The following is a 26,426-nucleotide window of genomic DNA, read 5'->3' as shown; positions in this document are numbered from 1 at the left end:
ATAGTTGTCTACATGAGATGCGGTGGACCTGGATGCGACATTTAATGGGGGAAATAGGGGGAGGTCGGGTCTACAGAGTGTTGTTTACAGAAAATGGGACTAGGGAATGGGGGATTGGGGAGAGTTGGGAAGTATTGAGGAAATAGGGGAATATTTACAAGCGGATATGGATGGATGCAAATCCCATATCCGCAACAATATATATATATATATATATATATATATATATATATATATATATATATATATATATATATATATATATAGATATGTATATTTATATGTATATTTATATGTATATTTATATGTATATTTATAATTTATATATAACTAATTGTGACCTTTCACCACTAGAGAGAGGGGCAATGAACGAGAAATCAACTGATATATCTGTTACCGCTTCGGGTAGTGAAGAAAAAAAGTTTTCAGCCAGCGGTGGGAATTATGAATATCAGCAGGTGAAGTGGGATTTTATTTTTATGACATCATTTGCACAATATAAGGAACAAGATAATTTTATGAAATTAATTGCAGAATATATGGAATGAGGATATTTATTTTATATGTATCCGAGAGTATTGAGGGAGTAGTACATGGTGTTGTGTCATTGTAGTGCAAAATTTGCTACACTAGTGGAACCAATGTTTTTTGGAATCCTTATACCCTCGGCAACAAGACCTGAGTTGGTTCCATTTTTTTCAATGGCGGCTTTGGCGGCCATTTTGACTTTCAAAATGGCCGCCATTTTTTGCAATTTTGTATGTATCTTTTCACATAAAACACTTTGATTAACCATTTTTTCTGGCATTTATGTCATTCCTTGTATAGTACTTGTACAGCTACAGTCTCGTATTCTGATACATCTGGGGGAACTTGTTGATAGACAGCAAGAGCAGTCCCATGGAATGTGTTCCGTCCATCAGCTGTGTCTACCTTGGCATCTATGTTATCAGCTGAGCATCTGATTGGCAAATTTTTCAACAGTCCTGGAGGCATGTAAACGCCATTGAATTCATTCATATTCTCTTGGACTGTGGTGGCAATCTTTGAAGTGATCTCCTTTACACATCGATATGAAACACCAACGCCACTCTGGTACAACATGTCTATGTCTCTGCGACTGCGGTGTTCATGATGGCTATGGAGTGAAAGTCCAACCCCTAATGGCGTTTCAGTTGTGAACCTGAAGGTTGAAGTTGAGGACTTTGGCTGATATTGCACCTGCCGATCAGATTTGAACTCCTGGATGATGTGCTGTCCAATAAGTGCACATGTTCCATTTATCTTTTCATTGCGTGATTGTGTTTTGGTGGTGGCTGCTCCCTGGAAATTTGAAATTGCACATTTGAAATTGGCATGAGCAACGTCAACCAAAGGTTCAGGAGTTCTCTCTTGGCAGAATACACAAAGTTCGTAACTTATGCATTGCTTCTTAGAAGGCGGCTCTTCAAACGATGACATTATGCGGCGGTGAAGCTGAAATCCAACTTGTCTATGAATACCTGTAAGATAAAAAAGAATAAAGCAAATGTTCATATTTCTTTCATTATTGTAATTATAGTTATCTATGTGTAATTTAAGACTGTAGAAATTAGAATACATACCAAATTGCAAAAAACGGCGGCCATTTTGAAATTCAAAATGGCCGCCGAAGACGCCATTGAAAAAAATGGAACCAACTCAGGTCTTGTTGCCAAGGGTATATAGATGCAAAAAAACATTGGTTCCACTAGTGTAGCAAATTTTGCACTTACATATAATAATTCTACATAACACCATGTACTAGAGGTGGGATATCTTTAACAGTTCATTGGAGTCATTTAACCGATATCTTTAACAGTTCATTGGAGTCAGGACAAGTATCGGAGGACTGATAAGTAGCAAATGTGACATCGTTATTTTAAAAAGGATCCAGAGAAGAATTGGTGAACTCTAGGCCTGTTAGTTTCCCTTCAGTTGTGGGCAAGATGTGAGATACGTTAGATAATTTGGGATCAGATGGGGAACCATTGAGATAAGTTTAAACTAATTAAAGGTAGCAGCATGGATTTACTAAGAGGATGTCATGCTTAACCAGTTGATTGAAGTTATATAAAGTAGTATCTGATTGGGTGGATGAGGGACATGTAGTGGATGTAGTTTTTCAAGACTTTCAGAAGGCATTTTATATTTAATTACGGTACTGCATTATATAGAAGAAGCCTGGTGTTGGCTTAGCGGTTAGGGTGCCGGCTTGGGATCCTAGGATCCTGGGTTTGAATCCCGGTCAATCGTTGAATTAACACCAGGGGGGTTGACTCAGCCTGTCATCCTTCCGAGGTCGGCAAATTGAGTACCTGCTCACTGGTAATTCCCTGTGTGTCGTAAGAGGTGACTAACAGGGTTGGCGGCAGGAAGTGCATCCGGCCATAAAACTGCTTCCAAAAAGGGGACCAGGGTGCCCAAAAAAGGCCAACCCCTGCTCTGCGGGGGAAAATGGCCTCTAAAGGTGGTTCTTCTTCTTTTCTTACTGCATTACATAGAAGGCTGTTAGCCAGCTTGGAAATGGCTGGCAGAGTAGCCAAACTGGATTGGAAGCTAGCTAGCTTCGTGATAAGAATCAAGGATTGTCTGTGAGTGAGAAGATGTCTGGCAGAGAAGTTGTAGGTGGTGCTAAAGTTGTAGGCTTTCGTTTTCAATCTATTTTATCCCTACAAAAAGTACATATTCCCATTATAAGCCTGTTTTCCTCTGGGATCCTCAGGAATCAGCACTGATAAAATTCAGGAACGTTTTTTTTATAGATTGGGCAATCGATTGGCAGATGCATTTTAACATAGGGAAATGGAAGGTGCTGGAGTTCGTAAGAGAGATTTCCTTACAAGGAAATGTAACGTGCTGGGGTTTTTAAGAGCAATGAAAATAGGGACGATACAATGCAAGGGGAGGCCTTGGAGCATGTGACACAAGAGAAGGATCTCGGTGTGGTAATAGATATGGGGGTAGACAGACAGCACAGTGCCAAGCAACTATAGGTAAAGCTAATAGGGTTTTAGCTTGTATTCGTAGGGGAATGAATTATAAATCAAAAGAGGTAGTGATTACACTTCCAAGAATTTAGTGAGGCCTCATCTAGAATATTGTGCACTGTATTAGTCGCCACATTTTGGAAAGACAGAGCTGCCATGGAGAGAGTTCAGCATAGAGCAATGAGATTGATTCCGGCGATAGCTAGAAGCGGCTGAAGGTGATGGGGCCTTATACATTAGAAAGGACGCGATTACGAGGGTACCTGATGGAGATGTTTTAGATAACGAAGCATGTAGACAAAATGAGTTCAGAAGAGTTTTTTGGCAGAATTGGCCATGCCAGGACCAAGGATCACAGCATTACTTAGAGTAAAGAAGAAGATTGTTAGACTACAGTGAGGCAGATATCTTTCAATTAGAGTACAGTTAATGCCTGGAATAGTCTTACCTGGAAAGGTTGTCGCAGCAGAAAGGGTAAATCGGTTCAAAGTGGAATTAGATATTCGGGAAATCTCGAAAAAAATTCGGGAAATCCCCCAAAAAATCGGGAAATTTGATAGCCTCAGGTATGGATGGGTGATCCTCTACATGTGTCGTGATTGTGATGCTAATTGTGAGCGAGTTCTCATCAAAAGGTGAATATGCAGTTAGTGTTTGTTCACCACTCCCCTTCACTCAGCCCCCCCCCCCCAACCCCCAAATTTTAATGTTGTCCCGTGTGCCTGCCCCATTTTTGTCTCCTAAAATGTCACATGATTTGATACTTTCACTAAGCAAAAATCTGATGACTCGTCGCTGCTCCGTAAAGGTGCACTATTGTCGTAGATGCACTAATACTGTATTTGGAGCATCAGTACAAGTCCTAGCACCAGTAACAGGGAGGTGGGGCACTAAGTGCTCAGTAAATGACTTACACTTGCCCCTACCATAACACACATAATACAATTGTATTACATACATGCATTATTGGTGATAGTGCAATTCACTGTATTTATTGATTTATCCTCGTACATTCACTGACAACTGCTCCAACCCATGAATGGATAAATGATTCTATCCACTGTTTTTGTTTTATCTCTCAGCGAAAGGCGAAGCCCGTCAGTTTGTCAGCCATTGTTTTTTGTTAACTTTACTGTTTGGTTAAAATTGCCCAGACAATAGGAAAACCAAACAAAGGAGTTGAGGTCGTGCAGAAAGACTTGAATTTGACTAGTAGATAAGCTCTATGAAGTAGGAGTTGTATTGATGAAAGAAAGAGCGGGGTACCGGTAGCATGTGAAATGAGTCAAAAAAATGTTTGTAAAACAGTGAAGGTTTCCAGCTGGTCTGATTCAAGAAAACAAAAATGTCAGTGTCTCTTCCTCCTCCTGGGAGGTAGCGATATTGCACAGGGATTTGGTGAGGAGTCATTTTCCACCAGAATAAAAACTCGATAGTGAGTGTTGCAACCGAGGACAGACGATTTTTACGTTTACAAAATTACAAATTCATTGCCTCCAGAATCAAAAGACGGGACTCAGTTGCACAACGAAAACATGGTGTACCTTTTGTATGTCCAAGACAGGTCATGGCTGCGGATCAAGGCACGGCAGCTTTGCCATGAGCAGTGAATAAATGCAGAAAAAGATATGAGGATTATTCATTCGTGTGAAAGAAAGTTGTGAAAATGACCAAGATTGAAAGCGATGTTCCATGTATGATTACTGTTTTTAAAAATATCTTGTCCACATTAGTAGACAGCAATGTAGTAGCAGCTTGTCTGCTGCAGGGGTAAAGAACTGTTCAGCACAAAGTGGAGTCGGAAACAGCGTGCTACAGAGGGTTTACCAATGAGCGCACAATATAGGTACGAGAAGAACATTTTAAATCATACGTTATTTAAGTCAGCTGAAATGGAAGATGACACAGACAGGCAAAACGAGGAGAAAAAAAAGTCAAACACTGAGCATGAGTACATCAATAAACTATAACGGCTCTCAGTAGAGTGCATACCTCTGCCAGGCTGAACAGTTTACGTTTTGTATCCCACTGATAGGTCGGATCTGGATCTTAACCATAATCAAATTGACTTGTTCTTGTCACTAACTCATTCACCAAGTTTTGTCCGAATCCATGCACAACTTTTTAAATATCAGGCTTATATATCGTTTTTGGCTATATCTCTCAATGGTGAAGAATCACTTTTAAAATTCTAGTATCCGGATCTGTATCTAGATCCTCACCAAAGTCTAATCAATTCGTCCTTGTCACCCAACCTGTCCACCAAGTTTGTTTGAATCCATCAGTAACATTTTGAGATATCCTCCTCACAGAGAGGCAGACAGACAAGAAAAATGTCATACTTCAAAAAGGGGACCACGGTGCCCAAAAAAGGCCAAGCCCCGCTCTGCGATGAAATATGGCCTCTAAAGGCGGTTCTAATAAGATTTAAATTGACGACCTTAATCAAAGCTCGGATCGATTGGATGATATTTGATTATTTTTCAGACAAAAATTGATGATTTTAGAAGTTTGACCTTGAGTTGACCTTTGACCGTTTGACCCTAAAAATATTTGGTTTTTCAATTCCATGATGTATTATGCAATAGCTCTTTAATGCTAAGGTTAATCAGATGAAAACTGATGATTTTTCAGACGAAAATTGATGATTTTAGAAGTTTGACCTTGAGTTGACCTTTGACCGTTTGACCCCAAAAATAGTTGGTTTTTCAATTCCATGATGTACTATGCAATAGCTCTTTAATGTTCAGGTTAATCAAATGAAAACTGATGATTTTTCAGACGAAAATTGATGATTTTAGAAGTTTGACCTTGAGTTGACCTTTAACCTTTTGACATTAAAAATAGTTGCTTTCCCAATTCAGTGAGGCACTATGCAATTGCTGTTTAATTTTCAGGTTAATCAGATAAAAATTGACGATTTTGCAGATGAAAATTGACGATTTCACAAGTTTGACCTCGAGTTGACCTTTGACCTTTTGACCTCGAAAATAGTTGGTTTCCCAATTTAGTGAGGCACTATGCAATTGCTGTTTAATTTTCAGGTTAATCAGATAAAAATTGACGATTTTGCAGATGAAAATTGACGATTTCACAAGTTTGACCTCGAGTTGACCTTTGACCTTTTGACCTCGAAAATAGTTGGTTTCCCAATTTAGTGACACAATATGCGAATGCCATTCAACTTTCAAGTCAATCCGATGAAAAATGACAATTTTAGAAATGTTATCTCAAGATGACCTTTGACCTCAAAATCAATACGCTCCTTCCTTATGACCAACTCTACCAACTGGTGAGGTTTTATGAAGAGGGGTTTAAAATTGTGACCTGTCGACGATGGACAGACAAACAGACAGAATAACGCACAAGACCAACGAATATACCTGAAAAATCTTCGATTTTGCAAGTACCAAGGGTGAAAATATAACCTCTGTCCACCTTCAATTGCGGAGGTAATAATCTTAAGTGCTTACAGACTAAGGCAGCTATATGTTCGTTCATCCCCTCATTTCCATGCATCTGACCAATTATATTTTGAAGTATATCAGTGTCTCTACAGACACTACAGGTAAACTGCTCAATCAAGGTCATGTACTTTGCTGTTGGTGTAGCTGTCGATTACTTTGCTTGTATATTTAGGAAGAAAGTTTATTTAAAAAAATTAATTTAAAAAATAAATTATATTAAAAATTAAATTAAAAAAAAATAATTAAATTTAAATAAAAAAAATTTATAAAAAAATTTAAGTTATATTTAGAAATTTTAGTTCCTCAAAAAAGGTAATGGATAAAAACAAAAAAGTTGGACACAGCAGGTTTGATAATAACCATCCCTATTCTGATCCCGTGGGTTTTCAAAAGGATCCGCATCGTCATCTCACCCTCCAAGGTATCAGAGCCATATACTCCGGTGTCTGTGCTCTCAGAGTTGGTGCTGGTCAGACGTTGAGTTGATAAAAGCCACGGTGAGTCAATATGATGGATGGAGCCTGAGCTACGGGCAGGCGTGGCTGAGAAAGAAAAACGCAAGTGAGAGAAAAGGTGGGGGAATCATTATAATATGATTACAGTGGTGGATCAATATTACATGCGAGGTGTAGCGCAGCTCTACCTACTATAAGTATATATAAACCATCACCGATATTAAAAAGTTGATTTTAATCAATTCCTTAGCTATTTGCGCATCGAACCATCCACCCAGCAACTCATCATCCACTCATCGAATTTCTAATAAACCCTTTGCTCTTCTCAATTGGGATACAAAACATTTTCCATCGAGATCTTTTAAGTTCAATGTTTACGATCGAAACATCTCACTCGTAAAGTACATTCTTCTGCATACAATAGGCATGCTATGTACGAAGTCGTGTTTCCTATTCATCCACTAAAGACTAAACAAATCAAATACAAATAACCTATGACGAGGAAAAAAAACTCGGATCTGTTCTACAGTTCTCTTCCGTCTCTTCAAGTAATTAATTGTGCCTTTGACATAGGCCTTACTGTCCATTCACTTCCACATTGAACAGAAACCACTGTGCTGCTTTTGCAGCTCGTGATATTTAGAAAGTTCCACCATATCTTGGAAAATTGGAGGGACTAGATGAGTGCTACACTAGAAAACAACAACAATATGATTAAACTATTTAAACCCATAATACTACAGCCAGAGGTTTGCAACGATTCAGAGATTATTTTAAAAAACAAACGGACACATAAGACATAATAAAGGGAGCGAGAGACAAGATGGGGAGAGAGGGGGAAGCACACAAGTACAACATTTGAGAGCAGGGACATCGGGAGATCTGTGGGAGGGAGAGGGGAGGAGGCGTGGGGAGTGGGGTGGGGGTGGGAGAGGTAAAAAAAACACATGGACATTGCTAGGACTTCCAGGAAAGAAGTCGGTATTTCAAAAAAGTGGATCTGGGGTGTTTTAACGGGGGTAGAAAAGATCAAGGTTTTGGATGGGGGAAGATACGAGATGGTGGTGAACAGCTGTTTTAAAGACCTGGAGGGAGGAGTGGGATTGAAGAGAGAGTGGGAGTTTGTTCCAGAGGCGGGAGAAAAGAGGAATGAAGGAGTGAAGGTGAGCAGAGAGTCTTCATTTTGGCAGTTTAACCATAAGAGGGTTGCAGGCAGATCTTGTGCGACCTGTACGAATATTTGGGGGACAGAGCACAGAGAGAGCTGGGGGAGCAAGGCCGGAGAGGAGTCGGTAGAAGACAGAAAGCCCACCAACCTGCCTGCGGTGAGTGAGTGAAAGGCCCTCGGAGTTAGCTTCATCGTGGGAGATTGCAACGCTATCCGAAACTACCAATCAAATACACACGCAAGGCCTTGTGCCTCCGTGGACAAAAAAGCAACTCTTTTGGCAAGATTAAACAAAAGAGAGAGTTGTCGAGAACTTCTTTCCACTTTTCACATGACGTCGTTTTCTCACTTTCTGCCAGGTCGTTTAGTGAATTTTTTTTGTGGACGAGCTTTTTGTGTGTCGAAACTGTTTGTGATTGCATCTTGGTGAATACCCTCGGATCGATGAACAGTCAAGGTGGTGATTGAGAATTTTGTTTGCATTTCATTCCCATGGGACAAGGGAAAGACAACACAACGTTTTAGGTGCCATCGAGCAGCACCTCATAACAAATCCTATACCCACAAGTGGCCAATTCAAGTTCTGCCAGAAATACTTTGCACCCAGCCTTGATCCAAACATGGACACATAGCTAATGGCAGACAAACGTTGCTGTCCTTGACATCAAGGCTGTATTCAATCAAGTCTGGCACCGAGTAGTCCAGGAAAAGATAGGGTCATTTGGGGTCAAGAGTAAAACCTTCCCAAATGGATGAAGTTGGCCTGGATCTTAGCTAAACTAGATGAGACGGAAAACAAATCCACTTCCGCTATCTCAGAGGGATAAACACAGAAATTCATTTGTTTACACTTAAACATTCAAAATGTTTTATGGCTATGTTGACTATAAATTGAGGTGCTTTATAAATACAAAGAGAATTTCATGAAGAGGCGGCGGTTCGTGTGCAGCCTGTGGCTGCTGGTAGCATCATTTTCTTGGGGCGCGGCTGCCGCAGATGCAACGCCTCTCTATAACTAGTCATCTGGTACTCATTTTCCCTTTGACTAAACATTTGATGAAGTTCGCCAATTTGTGGTGATGGATACAGCACATGCACAGAGGAACCTCGCCACATCGTTACCTCAGGCCTACAAAGCCCAGAAGGACGTGGGAAGCACCAAGTCTCAGCGGAATCATGGCGTTCAAATGGAAACTAAGATGTATTCGAAAAGGAGCACAACCAACGTCCCGAAGAATATTTGAAGTTTATAGAGTAAAGAAATTTTAACAAAAACTTTCACCAGCCTTGGGGGTGAAATTGGTTAGAGTGTCCGCTCTGAATATGGGAGGTTGGTGGTTTGAACCTCAGCCGAATCATATTAAAAACTTTAAAATTGGATGGGCTGCTTCCTTGTTTAACACTCTGCATTAAAAGGATAGAGCACGGCCAAACTACCATAAGTTGGCAACAATAGCACAGGCTTTGATAGGCCTAATGGCCTCCTCCTGTGTCAAAGTTCCTTACAAGCGAGCTCAAAAAATATTAACTTAAGAATTTATAGAACACCTTACCCCACGCAATGTTTAAGTGTATATACTTCAGCTGAAATAAAATAATGATTTTAAAGGTCGTTTAAAAAAAAAATCCAGATGTTTAGCTCGATTGAAGCAGTGTTATTCATCACGCTTATACACCACCCTATTTAACATGTCCAAGTACTGCAAAACTGCAGGTTCTTGGATGTGATAAGAAGGTGATTTGTGTTCTACATTGTTCAAATATATAATTCAATTTAAATAAAATAAAGTTTGTAAAGGTCGTATAAATAAATTAATTCCAGAATGAACCGCCTTTTTAACGCTGTTGATGCAGTGGCTATTACATCACCCTATCTAACATGTTACATGAGTTATTAGTACCTGTTTGTGTCCTTTATTACATCCTTATAAACAGTACATTGCCTGTTTGGAAGGATTTTTGTTGGACTGCCAGGAAGGCAGACAGAGTAAAAATATGATCTCACTCCTCTCTGCGCATGCGCGATCGGGACGAATTCAGAGCCAAAGCACTGTTAAACTACAGGTGTGTATTCAGATTCATGTTCAAAATATAACATTCAATTTAAATAAGTTGGTCCTCGATCGTAAACTAATGGTTGTGGACAGACAGACGGAGGGACGGACAGATGTAAAACCAATTGCTAAACCCCGCATTTCACTTTGCATGTGTGGGGTAATTATAAACTGTATAAGTGAACATTTAGTACGTAATCACATTGATTGTTCTTTATTAAACACAACATTTATCGTTCTTTTTCTTTAATGTTACCTTCTTCCCCACATCCCCCTCAAACATGGTTGTGCAGATGACCTGATGTCAAAGTATAAGTATAAAAATGGATATATAAATCACACACACACACACACACACACACACACACACACACACACACACACACACACACACACACACACACACACACACACACACACACACACATGTGTATATATATCACCATGAAACCACCATTATCATCATCAAAATCATCCCACTGTAATCAGAGCTGCATGCAGACACCACCAAACACTCACTGAAATCGCGACTCTTCCTTGGTGCTGCAACGTCCTGCCATTCCATGACTCCTTCTGCACTCCTCACAAATTGCTTGGCAGGCAGGTCCGTGGCCGATGTGGACCAGTCCATGTTTCCGGTGCCGATTCCAATCTATCCCAGATTGTCTCTACAGAAGGACCTGTTTTGTGCTATGCAATCAGTCTTTGTTTGTACAACAATAAATATTCCAATTACTTTACAAACCGTGAAACAACAAAATAAATATCAAAACAATGAGGATAGGTTTGCATTTTGTCTGCATTGATAACCCTGCATTAATCTACATTGATAACCCTGCATTAATCTACATTGATAACCCTGCATTAATCTACATTGGTAACCCTGCATTAATCTACATTGATAACCCTGCATTAATCTACATTGGTAACCCTGCATTAATCTACATTGGTAACCCTGCATTAATCTTCATTGATAACCCTGCATTAATCTACATTGATAACCCTGCATTAATCTACATTGGTAACCCTGCATTAATCTACATTGGTAACCCTGCATTAATCTTCATTGATAACCCTGCATTAATCTACATTGGTAACCCTGCATTAATCTACATTGGTAACCCTGCATTAATCTTCATTGATAACCCTGCATTAATCTACATTGATAACCCTGCAGTGATCTACATTGGTAACCCTGCATTAATCTACAGTGATAACCCTGCAGTAATCTACATTGGTAACCCTGCATTAATCTACATTGGTAACCCTGCATTAATCTACATTGATAACCCTGCATTAATCTACATTGGTAACCCTGCATTAATCTTCATTGATAACCCTGCATTAATCTACATTGGTAACCCTGCATTAATCTTCATTGATAACCCTGCATTAATCTACATTGATAACCCTGCAGTGATCTACATTGGTAACCCTGCATTAATCTGCATTGATAACCCTGCATGAATCTAAATTGGTAACCCTGCATTAATCTTCATTGATAACCCTGCATTAATCTACATTGATAACCCTGCATTAATCTACATTGGTAACCCTGCATTAATCTACATTGGTAACCCTGCATTAATCTTCATTGATAACCCTGCATTAATCTACATTGGTAACCCTGCATCGACTTTGTCTGCATTGATAACCCTGCATTAATCTACATTGATAACCCTGCAGTAATCTACATTGGTAACCCTGCATTAATCTACATTGGTAACCCTGCATTAATCTACATTGATAACCCTGCATTAATCTACATTGGTAACCCTGCATTAATCTACATTGATAACCCTGCATTAATCTACATTGGTAACCCTGCATTAATCTACATTGATAACCCTGCATTAATCTACATTGGTAACCCTGCATTAATCTACATTGGTAACCCTGCATTAATCTACATTGATAACCCTGCATCGATTTTGTCTGCATTGATAACCCTGCATTAATCTACATTGATAACCCTGCAGTAATCTACATTGGTAACCCTGCATGAATCTACATTGGTAACCCTGCATTAATCTACATTGATAACCCTGCATTAATCTACATTGGTAACCCTGCATTCATCTACATTGGTAACCCTACATTAATCTACATTGGTAACCCTGCATTAATCTACATTGATAACCCTGCATCGATTTTGTCTGCATTGATAACCCTGCATTAATCTACATTGATAACCCTGCATTAATCTACATTGATAACCCTGCGGTAATCTACATTGATAACCCTGCGGTAATCTACATTGGTAACCCTGCATTAATCTACATTGGTAACCCTGCATTAATCTACATTGATAACCCTGCATTAATCTACATTGATAACCCTGCATTAATCTACATTGATAACCCTGCATTCATCTACATTGATAACCCTGCATCGATTTTGTCTGCATTGATAACCCTGCATTAATCTACATGGATAACCCTGCATTAATCTACATTGATAACCCTGCAGTAATCTACATTGGTAACCCTGCATTAATCTACATTGGTAACACTGCATTAATCTACATTGATAACCCTGCATTAATCTACATTGATAACCCTGCAGTAATCTACATTGGTAACCCTGCATTAATCTACATTGATAACCCTGCATTAATCTACATTGATAACCCTGCTTTAATCTACATTGATAACCCTGCATCGATTTTGTCCGCATTGATAACCCTGCATTAATCTACATTGATAACCCTGCAGTAATCTACATTGGTAACCCTGCATTAATCTACATTAGTAACCCTGCATTAATCTACACTGATAACCCTGCATTAATCTACATTGGTAACCCTGCATTAATCTACATTGACAACCCTGCATTAATCTACATTGGTAACCCTGCATTAATCTACATTGATAACCCTGCATTAATCTACATTGGTAACCCTGCATTAATCTACATTGGTAACCCTGCATTAATCTACATTGGTAACCCTGCATTAATCTACATTGATAACCCTGCATTAATCTACATTGATAACCCTGCATTAATCTACATTAATAACCCTGCATTAATCTACATTAATAACCCTGCATTAATCTACATTGATAACCCTGCATTAATCTACATTGATAACCCTGCATTAATCTACATTGGTAACCCTGCATTAATCTACATTGGTAACCCTGCATTAATCTACATTGATAACCCTGCATTAATCTACATTGATAACCCTGCATTAATCTACATTAATAACCCTGCATTAATCTACATTGGTAACCCTGCATTAATCTACATTGGTAACCCTGCATTAATCTGCATTGATAACCCTGCATTCATCTACTTTGATAATCCTGCATCGATTTTGTCTGCATTGATAACCCTGCATTAATCTACATTAATAACCCTGCATTAATCTGCATTGATAACCCTGCATTAATCTTCATTGATAACCCTGCATTAATCTACATTGGTAACCCTGGATTAATCTACATTGGTAACCCTGCATTAATCTACATTGATAACCCTGCATTCATCTACTTTGATAATCCTGCATCGATTTTGTCTGCATTGATAACCCTGCATTAATCTCCATTAATAACCCTGCATTAATCTGCATTGATAACCCTGTATTAATCTTCATTGATAACCCTGCATTAATCTACATTGGTAACCCTGCATTAATCTACATTGGTAACCCTGCATGAATCTACATTGGTAACCCTGCATTAATCTACATTGATAACCCTGCATTAATCTACATTGGTAACCCTGCATTAATCTACATTGGTAACCCTGCATTAATCTACATTGGTAACCCTGCATTAATCTACATTGATAACCCTGCAGTGATCTACATTGGTAACCCTGCATTAATCTACATTGGTAACCCTGCATTAATCTACATTGATAGCCCTGCATTAATCTACATTGGTAACCCTGCATTAATCTACATTGGTAACCCTGCATTAATCTACATTGATAACCCTGCATTAATCTACATTGATAACCCTGCATTAATCTACATTGGTAACCCTGCATTAAACTACATTGATAACCCTGCATTAATCTACATTGGTAACCCTGCATTAATCTACATTGATAACCCTGCATTAATCTACATTGGTAACCCTGCATTAATCTACATTGGTAACCCTGCATTAATCTACATTGGTAACCCTGCATTAATCTACATTGATAACCCTGCATTAATCTACATTGATAACCCTGCATTAATCTTCATTGGTAACCCTGCATTAATCTTCATTGATAACCCTGCATTAATCTTCATTGATAACCCTGCATTAATCTACATTGATAACCCTGCATTAATCTTCATTGATAACCCTGCATTAATCTACATTGATAACCCTGCATTAATCTTCATTGGTAACCCTGCATTAATCTTCATCGATAACCCTGCATTAATCTACTTTGATAATCCTGCATCGATTTTGTCTGCATTGATAATCCTGCATCGATTTTGTCTGCATTGATAACCCTGCATTCATCGTCATTGATAACCCTGCATCGATTTTGTCTGCATTGATAACCCTGCATTAATCTACATTAATAACCCTGCATTAATCTGCATTGATAACCCTGCATTAATCTTCATTGATAATCCTGCATTAATCTTCATTGATAGCCCTGCATTAATCTACATTAATAACCCTGCATTAATCTGCATTGATAACCCTGCATTAATCTACTTTGATAATCCTGCATCGATTTTGTCTGCATTGATAACCCTGCATTAATCTACATTAATAACCCTGCATTAATCTACTTTGATAATCCTGCATCGATTTTGTCTGCATCGATAACCCTGCATGAATCTACTTTGATAATCCTGCATCGATTTTGTCTGCATTGATAACCCTGCATTAATCTACTTTGATAATCCTGCATCGATTTTGTCTGCATTGATAACCCTGTATTAATCTACTTTGATCATCCTGCATCGATTTTGTCGGCATCGATAACCCTGCATTATTCTACTTTGATAATCCTGCATCGATTTTGTCTGCATTGATAACCCTGCATTAATCCACTTTGATAATCCTGCATCGATTTTGTCTGCATCGATAACCCTGCATTAATCTACTTTGATAATCCTGCATCGATTTTGTCTGCATCGATAACCCTGCATTAATCTACTTTGATAATCCTGCATCGATTTTGTCTGCATTGATAACCCTGCATTCATCTTCATTGGTAACCCTGCATCGATTTTGTCTGCATTGATAACCCTGTATTAATCTACATGAATAACCCTGCATTAATCTGCATTGATAACCCTGCATTAATCTACTTTGATAATCCTGCATCGATAACCCTGCATTAATCTATTTTGATAATCCTGCATCGATTTTGTCTGCATTGATAACCCTGCATTAATCTGCATTGATAACCCTGCATCGATTTTGTCTGCATTGATAACCCTGCATTAATCTGCATTGATAACCCTGCATTAATCTACATTAATAACCCTGCATTAATCTGCATTGATAACCCTGCATTAATCTACTTTGATAATCCTGCATCGATAACCCTGCATTAATCTACTTTGATAATCCTGCATTAATCTGCATTGATAACCCTGCATTAATCTACTTTGATAATCCTGCATCGATAACCCTGCATTAATCTATTTTGATAATCCTGCATCGATTTTGTCTGCATTGGTAACCCTGCATTAATCTACATTAGTAACCCTGCATTAATCTACATTGATAACCCTGCATTAATCTACATTGGTAACCCTGCATTAATCTACATTGACAACCCTGCATTAATCTACATTGGTAACCCTGCATTAATCTACATTGATAACCCTGCATTAATCTACATTGGTAACCCTGCATTAATCTACATTGGTAACCCTGCATTAATCTACATTGGTAACACTGCATTAATCTACATTGATAACCCTGCATTAATCTACATTGATAACCCTGCATTAATCTACATTAATAACCCTGCATTAATCTACATTAATAACCCTGCATTAATCTACATTGATAACCCTGCATTAATCTACATTGATAACCCTGCATTAATCTACATTGGTAACCCTGCATTAATCTACATTGGTAACCCTGCATTAATCTACATTGATAACCCTGCATTAATCTACATTGATAACCCTGCATTAATCTACATTAATAACCCTGCATTAATCTACATTGGTAACCCTGCATTAATCTACATTGGTAACCCTGCATTAATCTGCATTGATAACCCTGCATTCATCTACTTTGATAATCCTGCATCGATTTTGTCTGCATTGATAACCCTGCATTAATCTACATTAATAACCCTGCATTAATCTGCATTGATAACCCTGCATTAATCTTCATTGATAACCCTGCATTAATCTACATTGGTAACCCTGGATTAATCTACATTGGTAACCCTGCATTAATCTACATTGATAACCCTGCATTCATCTACTTTGATAATCCTGCATCGATTTTGTCTGCATTGATAACCCTGCATTAATCTACATTAATAACCCTGCATTAATCTGCATTGATAACCCTGTATTAATCTTCATTGATAACCCTGCATTAATCTACATTGGTAACCCTGCATTAATCTACATTGGTAACCCTGCATGAATCTACATTGGTAACCCTGCATTAATCTACATTGATAACCCTGCATTAATCTACATTGGTAACCCTGCATTAATCTACATTGGTAACCCTGCATTAATCTACATTGGTAACCCTGCATTAATCTACATTGATAACCCTGCAGTGATCTACATTGGTAACCCTGCATTAATCTACATTGGTAACCCTGCATTAATCTACATTGATAGCCCTGCATTAATCTACATTGGTAACCCTGCATTAATCTACATTGGTAACCCTGCATTAATCTATATTGATAACCCTGCATTAATCTACATTGATAACCCTGCATTAATCTACATTGGTAACCCTGCATTAAACTACATTGATAACCCTGCATTAATCTACATTGGTAACCCTGCATTAATCTACATTGATAACCCTGCATTAATCTACATTGGTAACCCTGCATTAATCTACATTGGTAACCCTGCATTAATCTACATTGATAACCCTGCATTAATCTACATTGATAACCCTGCATTAATCTACATTGATAACCCTGCATTAATCTTCATTGGTAACCCTGCATTAATCTTCATTGATAACCCTGCATTAATCTTCATTGATAACCCTGCATTAATCTACATTGATAACCCTGCATTAATCTTCATTGATAACCCTGCATTAATCTACATTGATAACCCTGCATTAATCTTCATTGGTAACCCTGCATTAATCTTCATTGATAACCCTGCATTAATCTACTTTGATAATCCTGCATCGATTTTGTCTGCATTGATAATCCTGCATCGATTTTGTCTGCATTGATAACCCTGCATTCATCGTCATTGATAACCCTGCATCGATTTTGTCTGCATTGATAACCCTGCATTAATCTACATTAATAACCCTGCATTAATCTGCATTGATAACCCTGCATTAATCTTCATTGATAACCCTGCATTAATCTTCATTGATAGCCCTGCATTAATCTACATTAATAACCCTGCATTAATCTGCATTGATAACCCTGCATTAATCTACTTTGATAATCCTGCATCGATTTTGTCTGCATTGATCACCCTGCATTAATCTACATTAATAACCCTGCATTAATCTACTTTGATAATCCTGCATCGATTTTGTCTGCATCGATAACCCTGCATGAATCTACTTTGATAATCCTGCATCGATTTTGTCTGCATTGATAACCCTGCATTAATCTACTTTGATAATCCTGCATCGATTTTGTCTGCATTGATAACCCTGTATTAATCTACTTTGATCATCCTGCATCGATTTTGTCGGCATCGATAACCCTGCATTATTCTACTTTGATAATCCTGCATCGATTTTGTCTGCATTGATAACCCTGCATTAATCCACTTTGATAATCCTGCATCGATTTTGTCTGCATCGATAACCCTGCATTAATCTACTTTGATAATCCTGCATCGATTTTGTCTGCATCGATAACCCTGCATTAATCTACTTTGATAATCCTGCATCGATTTTGTCTGCATTGATAACCCTGCATTCATCTTCATTGGTAACCCTGCATCGATTTTGTCTGCATTGATAACCCTGTATTAATCTACATGAATAACCCTGCATTAATCTGCATTGATAACCCTGCATTAATCTACTTTGATAATCCTGCATCGATAACCCTGCATTAATCTACTTTGATAATCCTGCATTAATCTGCATTGATAACCCTGCATTAATCTACTTTGATAATCCTGCATCGATAACCCTGCATTAATCTACTTTGATAATCCTGCATTAATCTGCATTGATAACCCTGCATTAATCTATTTTGATAATCCTGCATCGATTTTGTCTGCATTGATAACCCTGCATTAATCTGCATTGATAACCCTGCATTAATCTACATTGGTAACCCTGGATTAATCTACATTGGTAACCCTGCATTAATCTACATTGATAACCCTGCATTCATCTACTTTGATAATCCTGCATCGATTTTGTCTGCATTGATAACCCTGCATTAATCTCCATTAATAACCCTGCATTAATCTGCATTGATAACCCTGTATTAATCTTCATTGATAACCCTGCATTAATCTACATTGGTAACCCTGCATTAATCTACATTGGTAACCCTGCATGAATCTACATTGGTAACCCTGCATTAATCTACATTGATAACCCTGCATTAATCTACATTGGTAACCCTGCATTAATCTACATTGGTAACCCTGCATTAATCTACATTGGTAACCCTGCATTAATCTACATTGATAACCCTGCAGTGATCTACATTGGTAACCCTGCATTAATCTACATTGGTAACCCTGCATTAATCTACATTGATAGCCCTGCATTAATCTACATTGGTAACCCTGCATTAATCTACATTGGTAACCCTGCATTAATCTACATTGATAACCCTGCATTAATCTACATTGATAACCCTGCATTAATCTACATTGGTAACCCTGCATTAAACTACATTGATAACCCTGCATTAATCTACATTGGTAACCCTGCATTAATCTACATTGATAACCCTGCATTAATCTACATTGGTAACCCTGCATTAATCTACATTGGTAACCCTGCATTAATCTACATTGGTAACCCTGCATTAATCTACATTGATAACCCTGCATTAATCTACATTGATAACCCTGCATTAATCTTCATTGGTAACCCTGCATTAATCTTCATTGATAACCCTGCATTAATCTTCATTGATAACCCTGCATTAATCTACATTGATAACCCTGCATTAATCTTCATTGATAACCCTGCATTAATCTACATTGATAACCCTGCATTAATCTTCATTGGTAACCCTGCATTAATCTTCATCGATAACCCTGCATTAATCTACTTTGATAATCCTGCATCGATTTTGTCTGCATTGATAATCCTGCATCGATTTTGTCTGCATTGATAACCCTGCATTCATCGTCATTGATAACCCTGCATCGATTTTGTCTGCATTGATAACCCTGCATTAATCTACATTAATAACCCTGCATTAATCTGCATTGATAACCCTGCATTAATCTTCATTGATAATCCTGCATTAATCTTCATTGATAGCCCTGCATTAATCTACATTAATAACCCTGCATTAATCTGCATTGATAACCCTGCATTAATCTACTTTGATAATCCTGCATCGATTTTGTCTGCATTGATAACCCTGCATTAATCTACATTAATAACCCTGCATTATTCTACTTTGATAATCCTGCATCGATTTTGTCTGCATCGATAACCCTGCATGAATCTACTTTGATAATCCTGCATCGATTTTGTCTGCATTGATAACCCTGCATTAATCTACTTTGATAATCCTGCATCGATTTTGTCTGCATTGATAACCCTGTATTAATCTACTTTGATCATCCTGCATCGATTTTGTCGGCATCGATAACCCTGCATTATTCTACTTTGATAATCCTGCATCGATTTTGTCTGCATTGATAACCCTGCATTAATCCACTTTGATAATCCTGCATCGATTTTGTCTGCATCGATAACCCTGCATTAATCTACTTTGATAATCCTGCATCGATTTTGTCTGCATCGATAACCCTGCATTAATCTACTTTGATAATCCTGCATCGATTTTGTCTGCATTGATAACCCTGTATTAATCTACATGAATAACCCTGCATTAATCTGCATTGATAACCCTGCATTAATCTACTTTGATAATCCTGCATCGATAACCCTGCATTAATCTATTTTGATAATCCTGCATCGATTTTGTCTGCATTGATAACCCTGCATTAATCTGCATTGATAACCCTGCATCGATTTTGTCTGCATTGATAACCCTGCATTAATCTGCATTGATAACCCTGCATTAATCTACATTAATAACCCTGCATTAATCTGCATTGATAACCCTGCATTAATCTACTTTGATAATCCTGCATCGATAACCCTGCATTAATCTACTTTGATAATCCTGCATTAATCTGCATTGATAACCCTGCATTAATCTACTTTGATAATCCTGCATCGATAACCCTGCATTAATCTATTTTGATAATCCTGCATCGATTTTGTCTGCATTGGTAACCCTGCATTAATCTACATTAGTAACCCTGCATTAATCTACATTGATAACCCTGCATTAATCTACATTGGTAACCCTGCATTAATCTACATTGACAACCCTGCATTAATCTACATTGGTAACCCTGCATTAATCTACATTGATAACCCTGCATTAATCTACATTGGTAACCCTGCATTAATCTACATTGGTAACCCTGCATTAATCTACATTGGTAACACTGCATTAATCTACATTGATAACCCTGCATTAATCTACATTGATAACCCTGCATTAATCTACATTAATAACCCTGCATTAATCTACATTAATAACCCTGCATTAATCTACATTGATAACCCTGCATTAATCTACATTGATAACCCTGCATTAATCTACATTGGTAACCCTGCATTAATCTACATTGGTAACCCTGCATTAATCTACATTGATAACCCTGCATTAATCTACATTGATAACCCTGCATTAATCTACATTAATAACCCTGCATTAATCTACATTGGTAACCCTGCATTAATCTACATTGGTAACCCTGCATTAATCTGCATTGATAACCCTGCATTCATCTACTTTGATAATCCTGCATCGATTTTGTCTGCATTGATAACCCTGCATTAATCTACATTAATAACCCTGCATTAATCTGCATTGATAACCCTGCATTAATCTTCATTGATAACCCTGCATTAATCTACATTGGTAACCCTGGATTAATCTACATTGGTAACCCTGCATTAATCTACATTGATAACCCTGCATTCATCTACTTTGATAATCCTGCATCGATTTTGTCTGCATTGATAACCCTGCATTAATCTACATTAATAACCCTGCATTAATCTGCATTGATAACCCTGTATTAATCTTCATTGATAACCCTGCATTAATCTACATTGGTAACCCTGCATTAATCTACATTGGTAACCCTGCATGAATCTACATTGGTAACCCTGCATTAATCTACATTGATAACCCTGCATTAATCTACATTGGTAACCCTGCATTAATCTACATTGGTAACCCTGCATTAATCTACATTGGTAACCCTGCATTAATCTACATTGATAACCCTGCAGTGATCTACATTGGTAACCCTGCATTAATCTACATTGGTAACCCTGCATTAATCTACATTGATAGCCCTGCATTAATCTACATTGGTAACCCTGCATTAATCTACATTGGTAACCCTGCATTAATCTATATTGATAACCCTGCATTAATCTACATTGATAACCCTGCATTAAACTACATTGATAACCCTGCATTAATCTACATTGGTAACCCTGCATTAATCTACATTGATAACCCTGCATTAATCTACATTGGTAACCCTGCATTAATCTACATTGGTAACCCTGCATTAATCTACATTGATAACCCTGCATTAATCTACATTGATAACCCTGCATTAATCTACATTGATAACCCTGCATTAATCTTCATTGGTAACCCTGCATTAATCTTCATTGATAACCCTGCATTAATCTTCATTGATAACCCTGCATTAATCTACATTGATAACCCTGCATTAATCTTCATTGATAACCCTGCATTAATCTACATTGATAACCCTGCATTAATCTTCATTGGTAACCCTGCATTAATCTTCATTGATAACCCTGCATTAATCTACTTTGATAATCCTGCATCGATTTTGTCTGCATTGATAATCCTGCATCGATTTTGTCTGCATTGATAACCCTGCATTCATCGTCATTGATAACCCTGCATCGATTTTGTCTGCATTGATAACCCTGCATTAATCTACATTAATAACCCTGCATTAATCTGCATTGATAACCCTGCATTAATCTTCATTGATAACCCTGCATTAATCTTCATTGATAGCCCTGCATTAATCTACATTAATAACCCTGCATTAATCTGCATTGATAACCCTGCATTAATCTACTTTGATAATCCTGCATCGATTTTGTCTGCATTGATCACCCTGCATTAATCTACATTAATAACCCTGCATTAATCTACTTTGATAATCCTGCATCGATTTTGTCTGCATTGATAACCCTGCATGAATCTACTTTGATAATCCTGCATCGATTTTGTCTGCATTGATAACCCTGCATTAATCTACTTTGATAATCCTGCATCGATTTTGTCTGCATTGATAACCCTGTATTAATCTACTTTGATCATCCTGCATCGATTTTGTCGGCATCGATAACCCTGCATTATTCTACTTTGATAATCCTGCATCGATTTTGTCTGCATTGATAACCCTGCATTAATCCACTTTGATAATCCTGCATCGATTTTGTCTGCATCGATAACCCTGCATTAATCTACTTTGATAATCCTGCATCGATTTTGTCTGCATCGATAACCCTGCATTAATCTACTTTGATAATCCTGCATCGATTTTGTCTGCATTGATAACCCTGCATTCATCTTCATTGGTAACCCTGCATCGATTTTGTCTGCATTGATAACCCTGTATTCATCTACATGAATAACCCTGCATTAATCTGCATTGATAACCCTGCATTAATCTACTTTGATAATCCTGCATCGATAACCCTGCATTAATCTACTTTGATAATCCTGCATTAATCTGCATTGATAACCCTGCATTAATCTACTTTGATAATCCTGCATCGATAACCCTGCATTAATCTACTTTGATAATCCTGCATTAATCTGCATTGATAACCCTGCATTAATCTATTTTGATAATCCTGCATCGATTTTGTCTGCATTGATAACCCTGCATTAATCTGCATTGATAACCCTGCATTAATCTACATTGGTAACCCTGGATTAATCTACATTGGTAACCCTGCATTAATCTACATTGATAACCCTGCATTCATCTACTTTGATAATCCTGCATCGATTTTGTCTGCATTGATAACCCTGCATTAATCTCCATTAATAACCCTGCATTAATCTGCATTGATAACCCTGTATTAATCTTCATTGATAACCCTGCATTAATCTACATTGGTAACCCTGCATTAATCTACATTGGTAACCCTGCATGAATCTACATTGGTAACCCTGCATTAATCTACATTGATAACCCTGCATTAATCTACATTGGTAACCCTGCATTAATCTACATTGGTAACCCTGCATTAATCTACATTGGTAACCCTGCATTAATCTACATTGATAACCCTGCAGTGATCTACATTGGTAACCCTGCATTAATCTACATTGGTAACCCTGCATTAATCTACATTGATAGCCCTGCATTAATCTACATTGGTAACCCTGCATTAATCTACATTGGTAACCCTGCATTAATCTACATTGATAACCCTGCATTAATCTACATTGATAACCCTGCATTAATCTACATTGGTAACCCTGCATTAAACTACATTGATAACCCTGCATTAATCTACATTGGTAACCCTGCATTAATCTACATTGATAACCCTGCATTAATCTACATTGGTAACCCTGCATTAATCTACATTGGTAACCCTGCATTAATCTACATTGGTAACCCTGCATTAATCTACATTGATAACCCTGCATTAATCTACATTGATAACCCTGCATTAATCTTCATTGGTAACCCTGCATTAATCTTCATTGATAACCCTGCATTAATCTTCATTGATAACCCTGCATTAATCTACATTGATAACCCTGCATTAATCTTCATTGATAACCCTGCATTAATCTACATTGATAACCCTGCATTAATCTTCATTGGTAACCCTGCATTAATCTTCATCGATAACCCTGCATTAATCTACTTTGATAATCCTGCATCGATTTTGTCTGCATTGATAATCCTGCATCGATTTTGTCTGCATTGATAACCCTGCATTCATCGTCATTGATAACCCTGCATCGATTTTGTCTGCATTGATAACCCTGCATTAATCTACATTAATAACCCTGCATTAATCTGCATTGATAACCCTGCATTAATCTTCATTGATAATCCTGCATTAATCTTCATTGATAGCCCTGCATTAATCTACATTAATAACCCTGCATTAATCTGCATTGATAACCCTGCATTAATCTACTTTGATAATCCTGCATCGATTTTGTCTGCATTGATAACCCTGCATTAATCTACATTAATAACCCTGCATTATTCTACTTTGATAATCCTGCATCGATTTTGTCTGCATCGATAACCCTGCATGAATCTACTTTGATAATCCTGCATCGATTTTGTCTGCATTGATAACCCTGCATTAATCTACTTTGATAATCCTGCATCGATTTTGTCTGCATTGATAACCCTGTATTAATCTACTTTGATCATCCTGCATCGATTTTGTCGGCATCGATAACCCTGCATTATTCTACTTTGATAATCCTGCATCGATTTTGTCTGCATTGATAACCCTGCATTAATCCACTTTGATAATCCTGCATCGATTTTGTCTGCATCGATAACCCTGCATTAATCTACTTTGATAATCCTGCATCGATTTTGTCTGCATCGATAACCCTGCATTAATCTACTTTGATAATCCTGCATCGATTTTGTCTGCATTGATAACCCTGCATTCATCTTCATTGGTAACCCTGCATCGATTTTGTCTGCATTGATAACCCTGTATTAATCTACATGAATAACCCTGCATTAATCTGCATTGATAACCCTGCATTAATCTACTTTGATAATCCTGCATCGATAACCCTGCATTAATCTATTTTGATAATCCTGCATCGATTTTGTCTGCATTGATAACCCTGCATTAATCTGCATTGATAACCCTGCATCGATTTTGTCTGCATTGATAACCCTGCATTAATCTGCATTGATAACCCTGCATTAATCTACATTAATAACCCTGCATTAATCTGCATTGATAACCCTGCATTAATCTACTTTGATAATCCTGCATCGATAACCCTGCATTAATCTATTTTGATAATCCTGCATCGATTTTGTCTGCATTGATAACCCTGCATTAATCTACTTTGATAATCCTGCATCGATAACCCTGCATTAATCTACTTTGATAATCCTGCATTAATCTGCATTGATAACCCTGCATTAATCTACTTTGATAATCCTGCATCGATAACCCTGCATTAATCTATTTTGATAATCCTGCATCGATTTTGTCTGCATTGGTAACCCTGCATTAATCTACATTAGTAACCCTGCATTAATCTACATTGATAACCCTGCATTAATCTACATTGGTAACCCTGCATTAATCTTCATTGACAACCCTGCATTAATCTACATTGGTAACCCTGCATTAATCTACATTGATAACCCTGCATTAATCTACATTGGTAACCCTGCATTAATCTACATTGGTAACCCTGCATTAATCTACATTGGTAACACTGCATTAATCTACATTGATAACCCTGCATTAATCTACATTGATAACCCTGCATTAATCTACATTAATAACCCTGCATTAATCTACATTAATAACCCTGCATTAATCTACATTGATAACCCTGCATTAATCTACATTGATAACCCTGCATTAATCTACATTGGTAACCCTGCATTAATCTACATTGGTAACCCTGCATTAATCTACATTGATAACCCTGCATTAATCTACATTGATAACCCTGCATTAATCTACATTAATAACCCTGCATTAATCTACATTGGTAACCCTGCATTAATCTACATTGGTAACCCTGCATTAATCTGCATTGATAACCCTGCATTCATCTACTTTGATAATCCTGCATCGATTTTG

The 26,426-nt window shown here is 37.6% G+C and overlaps 1 protein-coding gene across 3 annotated transcripts in view; it reads right to left on the bottom strand.

Annotated features, from left to right (window-relative positions):
- The window catches only part of LOC137417286 (centrosomal protein of 85 kDa-like), a 171,156-nt gene that overhangs the window by 131,633 nt on the left and 13,097 nt on the right, over positions 1-26,426 (bottom strand). For all 3 annotated transcript variants that reach the window (XM_068103134.2, XM_078774090.1, XM_078774091.1), the window contains 2 exons: positions 10,672-10,832; positions 6,889-7,017 (listed from right to left, as the gene is read on the bottom strand). In XM_068103134.2, coding sequence (XP_067959235.2) covers positions 6,889-7,017; positions 10,672-10,783 — 241 coding nt within the window. In that variant the 5' untranslated portion in view covers positions 10,784-10,832. The remainder of the gene's footprint in view (positions 1-6,888; positions 7,018-10,671; positions 10,833-26,426) is intronic.

Source organism: Myxine glutinosa, chromosome 3 (genome assembly GCF_964187855.1).
Source record: "Myxine glutinosa chromosome 3, kmMyxGlut1.1, whole genome shotgun sequence".
Taxonomy (NCBI): Eukaryota; Metazoa; Chordata; class Myxini; order Myxiniformes; family Myxinidae; genus Myxine; species Myxine glutinosa.
The sequence above is the reverse complement of the archived record's forward strand: the minus strand, read 5'-3'. Positions and strand labels throughout refer to the sequence as shown.